This window comes from Trachinotus anak, unplaced genomic scaffold, assembly GCF_046630095.1.
Source record: "Trachinotus anak isolate AG129_WGS33_773 ecotype Australia unplaced genomic scaffold, CSIRO_AGI_Tana_v1 ptg000010l, whole genome shotgun sequence".
Taxonomy (NCBI): Eukaryota; Metazoa; Chordata; class Actinopteri; order Carangiformes; family Carangidae; genus Trachinotus; species Trachinotus anak.
In genome coordinates this window covers 27,959,069-27,965,474 of record NW_027273861.1, presented here as the reverse complement: position 1 = coordinate 27,965,474, position 6,406 = coordinate 27,959,069, and the positions used below count along the sequence as shown (strand labels likewise).

The window sequence follows — 6,406 nt, the reverse complement described above, 5'->3', positions numbered from 1 at the left end:
ATATATGTATATATATATTTTTTTTTTATTTTATTTATTTTTTTTTTTTTTTATCTGTGCGCTACAACAGCTGTTGAATAATTACAAATGAAGTATTTCCCATGAGATGCAGTAGAGGCAAAGTACAAAGTAGGAGAAACTACAAATACTTAGTAAAGTACATGTGGTTCAGAATGACCCCGGTAAGTCTACAGTACACAGTAAATATGCTGATTAACTTCCCGCCACCGGTGTTGCGCGTTCAGGGCTGACGCTGAGCCTGTACGGAGGCCTGGAGGTGTCAGTGAGGGCGGGGGCGCCTCTGTGTGATCGCCCTGGACAGCGCTGCGTCTGTGCGGACTCCAGATTAGAACCAGATGTGGCTCTGAGGTTGTTTGGGCCCCTGAAACCGCGCTGAGAGCAGAAAACACACACACACACAGGTGCACCGCGTATATAGCCCTCAACAACAATTAGGCCCGGCTTGTGATCAGGTTTACTGTTGGCACACGAAGAAAGCAGAGCTGACAGAAATGTGGACTCGGGGACGAGTTTCTGCAGCTAAATAAACACTTGAAGGGGATGAAACGGCTCTGACGGTCAGTTCAAGCTCCCGAGGTGGCCGCGGGGTTTTTCTGTCGGGTCTCAGACCGAGGAGGAGCAGAGTCGGTCTGCAGGAGGAGGAGGAGGAGGCTGCGCCTTCATCGCACCTTTTACTGCCAAACACGAGTCGATGGTCAGAAAACAAAAATCCGAGGGAAGTGAATTAAAGAGTTTAGAGTTGAAAGGTGATCAATAACACGCTGATAACAGGGGTTCATTATATAATATTAGTCATGCAAATTAGCCTCAATCGCTGAATATACTTAATTAAAATAACGGAATATTAAATGTTCTTCTTTTCAGATGAGGCTGGATGTTTGTTCATCTGGTGCTAATGTGCGTGATTCATTATTCTGACAACTGTCAAAATAAAACCTCACTGCAAATGAATCAAATCACGTGAGGGTACAGCGGGAATAATAATCCAGGCTGGGGGGGTTCAACTGCGTGATCACCTCATCTGGGAGATTTGAGGTGGGCCGCAAAAGTCCAGTTTTCTGTCACTAAAGGGAAAATTCATCAGCGGACACGTGACACATTTTTATTTCACCTCAAACATCAACATGTGAGAGAAACGGTGGTGCTGAGACTAAAGACGTCAATCATCGCTGCTGCGCGGAGGGATTTAGCTCTGCTCCCCTGAGACACACACACACACACACACACACACACACTCTCTCACCTCGGACAGAGTGTGTGTGTGTGTGTGTGTGTGTGTGTGTGTGAGGTGAAGGTGACACTCGTACCATCTGAGCTGTTTGTTAAAAGCAGCCGCAGGTTTTCTGCAATTTACGTTAAACGCCTTCAGTCTAAAATGTGACATTCTGTTAATACGATGTAAGATTGGTCAACTAGTCAGGCTATAACATCAAATACACATTTTTATTAATTTAATAAATCTTTATAGGATGTTAGAGGAGAAATTTTATTTATTGTTTTGATTTTTCTCCTAATTTGGACAAATTAATTTCCGTGATCACTGTGTGAATTTTGAATATTTACATTTGGCTCCAACTCCAGAAATATGCTTAAAAATAAATGTATATATAAAAGGTGAAACAATAATATAAACCTGCTGTAATTTGACTGTAGAGATCCAGTTAATTCAGTGGTAGAACAGCGTCTGCGTAAGAAAATAGACCCCCCTCACTGAATAAAAACGGTCTCCAGTGTGAACCTGCTGAGGCCCCTACATGTCCCCAGGTGCGGGTGTCGTTCCTGTGAACGCTCTGGCCCCGCGGTCACACACAGACCTGCTGCTCTTCAGTGCTCAGCGGCTGTGCGCACCTGGTGCCGTAAAGCAGCAGCTCCAGCCAACCAGCGGGCGGCCGGAGGCCACAGTAATTATCACTCAGGTTAATTATCACTGATGCTGAGCTGAGCATTAAAGTCACATCAAACAGCACAGCTCGGTCACCGAGTCGTTCGAGGGCTCCTGAACGCGCCGGCGCGCAGATATCGTTCCCGGCCCGACGGGGCCTCTGCTCCCCGGGGCTCCTCACTCTGACGCCGCGGGCCCATGAACTGCGGTGCGGCCCCGCTGACGGAGGCTTCAGTGAGGCCGGGACGGGCTTGACTGCAGGCAGCTCCCCGTCCCTCCCTCACTGCTCCGCTGACACCCTCTCCACTGACCCCCGCCACCTCCTGTCTCCTCCTTATGATGAAAAATGATTCGCAGCCCGGAGAGAAGTTTTCCTTCCTGACACTTGAGAGCAGCATCAGTCACACGACGTTTGTTTAGAAGCAATAATCTATTTTCTTTTTTTAAATACACGATTATAAAGCGGCTGTCTGTGCCCAAGCCGTGGCCCGCTGTGCTGTGAAAGGCCGCCTGCAGAGGAAGGTGCCGCGGCCGCGCTCCGCGTCTGCGAGCTGGAATTTGTAGTTTCACTGACTCATTAAAATCTCATCCACACAAGCCTGAAACTGACAGACACGTTTAAGCCACCTATTCACTGCCGTGCAAAGACACACACACACACACACACACACACACACACACACACTGCTCCAGGTCCAGAGGTGTTACAGTGTCTGCCTGACTGACTGCGTCTCATCGGGTTGCTCAGCGCCTGCAGGCCGCTGGGTCGGAGCGCGGGTTATGGTGCCAAGGTCCATTAAGAGCTCAAGTTTATTATTAACATTATTACTAATATTAATAATATTATTATTTTAATGTTGTTGTCAGAATTATTTTAACAATGAATTATTATAAAAATTGTGTTCTACGCGGTTGAAGTCACTGAGTTCAGACTGTTACATGATTCATGTTGATACTTTTCCTGATTAAAATATTAATATTATATTAATAATAATGTTTATATTGATATCTGGTCAAAAACTGGACATGCGCGCTGCCGTGTGGAACAAAGAACCTACATTTTTAAAAAGTCTAATGAAAAGTTATGAAGAACCTGGGTGTTTTGGGAGAGAGGTAAAGGTGTATGAGTGTGTGTGTGTGTGTGTGTGTGTGTGTGTGTGTGTGTGTGTGTGTGTGTGGTGGTGGGGGGGGGGGGGGGTTGCCTCACGTCATCAAGGAAGTACTGAAATAAATAAACATCTGACAGCAGCAATATTTCAATCAGCCATAACAGGTCAGTGCTGCCGCTGTTCTGGAGCCTGCAGGACACACAATGCAAAGCAGGCTGCAGTGAATCCGTCTATCACAGGCTCTACCCGCCCCACAGCGTCCTCCTCATGCAGCAGCGGGCCCTCAGGAGCCGGCTCCTGCAGCACACTGCACTCTGAGCACCTCCAAACACACGCAGCTGCAGCTTCTTTCCGCTTTGCATCCAAAACCTCCCTTCACGAGCAGCAGCCCGACGGAAGCCCGCTCGGCCTGTAGTGACGGATGTGTTTTGCTGACAGGGCCACACGTGGATTTATTTACCGCCTGCATTTACACCCCAGCACTGAACATATACAACCAGCAGCTTAGTCTGCAGCTTTTCTGCTTAAAGTTGAAAAAAAGAACATGAATCTGTTTCACCCCTCACTCCTCGGCTGCTCAGTCAAACCGGGCCCGCAGCGCAAAGCAGGGCGCGAACACCCGGGAACCAGATCCGATCAGCTGTTCTCTGGTGTTTCATTTACCTCTTTTCTTTCACAGGTTGAAAAATCCAAATTATGAGGATTAGAAGATGCACATGTATAAGGCCACTAAAACTACACACCCTGTGTATTATTCTTTTAATTATAGTTTTTCAATAACATTTAATTTTCAGAGCGTTTGGCAATTAGAAATAAAATTTAAACTATTTGAATTTAAAACACGTTTTGACCTCTTTCACATTATTCTTCAATATCTACCCCTCAGTTTAAAAATGTTCCCTTCTTTTAGCTTTACCTCTGCTAATAAATCACTCCAATTAAAATCAAATAGACGGCACTTTATTAAACAGACAAATGTAATGCCTTCAAAATATTTTTTAACAAATAAGACAAAATGAATAAAATAAGTCAGTATAGGCTACAAAAGTTTTCCCTCTATTTCTATACAAGAACTGGGACAATTAAAGGCAACAATAAGAAAACTGGAAAAACGTTTAAGTGTTTGGTCCTCGACATCCAACCACTCCCTGTTCCTAAAAAATAAATTACTATATTAGGCTATAATTTACAGTCTGTAGTCATAAAAGCTGGTATTTTTATAAACAATTCTCAAAGTGAGAGGGAAGAAAACTTACGTGTTTCTGGTGTTACACACGCCACGACAACAACTCTCTGAATCTCTCATGTCCATTCGGAGTGTGAATAAAAGACCAAAAGTACAAAAAATATAGAAAATATATATTAGAGTTATTAATTTAAAAGGCACATCTTGGCTTTCAGAACTTGCTGCAGTCATAAACAAAAGCTCCTGAGGTGCGGTAGATGGACTGGCCGGACGGGAAGGCCATCTGACAGCTATTATTCCCGTTGACCGGGGAGCCGTTCAGCCCAATCCGCTGGGACTCGAACATCTCCCGCACAGAGTGGAAGTTCTGCTGCTGCGCCGGGTAACCCGGGCTCAGGTGGCCCAGGTCCCCGTACCAGGACGTGAGCCGGCCCTGGTGCCCGTGGTGGCCGTCCTGGCCCGCCTGGCTCAGGTTGCTATGCCCGAGCGGGGACGCGGTGGTCGTGGTGATGCAGTAGTCGGGCAGAGCCTCCTCCACCGTGGTGGACGGCGCCAGGTGGCCGCCGGACGACCTGTCCCCGGCGTACAGGCTCATGGCTTGCATGTTGCAGTGATAGGTCGCGTTGGAGTTTGTGGAGATGACGTTCTGGTTGCAGGTCGTCGAGTTGTAGGCTGATGTCTGGTTGGGGGAGTAGTTGAGCGACAGCGAAGGGGTGATACCTGTCCGAGAGGAGGCGATGAGAGGCGGGGAGAGCTCGGCCTGCGGAGAAGCCCGCAGGGAGGTCATTATGTTATCCACGCTGAAGCCCTGCGCCGGGCCCTGGCCGTGGTGGTGGTGCTCGGCTCCGTCCATGCTGAGTGACCGGGTGGAGGGCACGCTGTGCGGGCTGCCTGTTGACATGCTGCTGTTGCTGTCGGGGCTCTCGATCTTAGGCACGGCGCTCAGGGCTGGGGACGCGGCCTGCGGCGGCGTGGAGGTCCCGTTCTCAGTCTTTATATCCTGGATCCGCACCGGCTGAGAGCCCTGCACCGGCGGGTCCTGCTCCCGGCCCGGGGTGCGGGAGGACGGGTCCTTGCCCTGCCTGTCCCGGTCTTCCTTGTCCCTCTGCACGTCCTTCTTTTTGAACCTCCTCCGGCGCCGCAGGAAGCTGCCGTTCTCAAACATGTTGTATGAGTCCGGGTCCAGGGTCCAGTAGCTGCCCTTACCGGGCTTCTTATCGTCCCGGGGCACTTTGACAAAGCACTCGTTGAGGGACAGATTGTGCCGTATGCTGTTCTGCCAGCCCTGCTTGTTGTCCCGGTAGAAGGGGAACCTCTCCATGATAAACTGATAAATCCCGTTCAGGGTGATCTTCTTCTCCGGTGAATTCTGGATCGCCATGGTGATGAGAGCGATGTAGCTGTACGGAGGTTTGACCATGTCCTTCGGCTGGTGCTGAGGGGTGTACGGTCCGTACGCCCGGGGAATGCTGGCCGGGTACTGGTCGTGGGCCGCATGGGAGTACATGCTCATAGGCGCAGGCATCCCGGTGTATCCGCCGCCGGCCCGGTAGTAGCTCTGGTCGCTGCTGATGTACGGTACGACCCCTAAAGAGCTGGGGCTGGAGACGGAGTAGCGCGCCTGCATCCTGCGCAATGCGTAAAACCTCCCCAAAGTGCTTCCCCCCAGAAACTCTCTCCGCTTGTGCGGGTTCTCCGATTCAGTTAAAGTTCTCTGTTATGTCGTTACGGTCTGGAAGTCCTCTTTCAAGCCACAGCTCGCCACGGTGAACCGGAGAGAGCACACACTGCTGCAGTGAACATTTGGGAAACTGAGAAAGGCTAAAAGTAAAGCTGGAGGAGCAGGAGTCTACACAGCAAGGAACTTTTTTTACCCTTCACATTTCTTCCTCCCTTTTGGCTGCTCGCGCTGCTCCTCCCCGAATGTGTGCCTCATCATCCAATTGGAGGATGAAATGAACCTGTGGAAAAGCTGCATGGCGATAAAAGTTACTACACCCCCTCTACTCTCCTCTCACCCCCCCTCCTCCGCCTCTCTCTCTCTCTGCTCAGCTCAAACATGGAGTTATTAAAATGCTCTGAAGGGTGTGCCCATATTGCCGAAAAATTCACTTAATGACCCAAATTGCGAGACATTGAGTTTTTATGAAATGATTTCTAATTTTTCACAGAGAGCCACGACATAACTAAAATTAATCTATTTTGAAA

At 48.9% G+C, this 6,406-nt stretch overlaps 1 protein-coding gene across 1 annotated transcript; it reads right to left on the bottom strand.

Annotated features, from left to right (window-relative positions):
• Positions 1–3,950: 3,950 nt before the first annotated feature.
• LOC139626281 (forkhead box C1-A-like) lies at positions 3,951–6,165 on the bottom strand. The gene has a single exon (XM_071486564.1). The coding sequence runs from the start codon at positions 5,823–5,825 to the stop codon at positions 4,410–4,412; it is 1,416 nt and encodes a 471-aa protein (XP_071342665.1). The 5' UTR covers positions 5,826–6,165; the 3' UTR covers positions 3,951–4,409.
• Positions 6,166–6,406: the final 241 nt, after the last annotated feature.

Coding starts and splice junctions, on each gene's coding strand:
- LOC139626281 (XM_071486564.1), bottom strand. CDS start 5,825: ATGCAGGCGCGCTACTCCGTCTCCAGCCCCAGCTCTTTAGGGGTCGTA.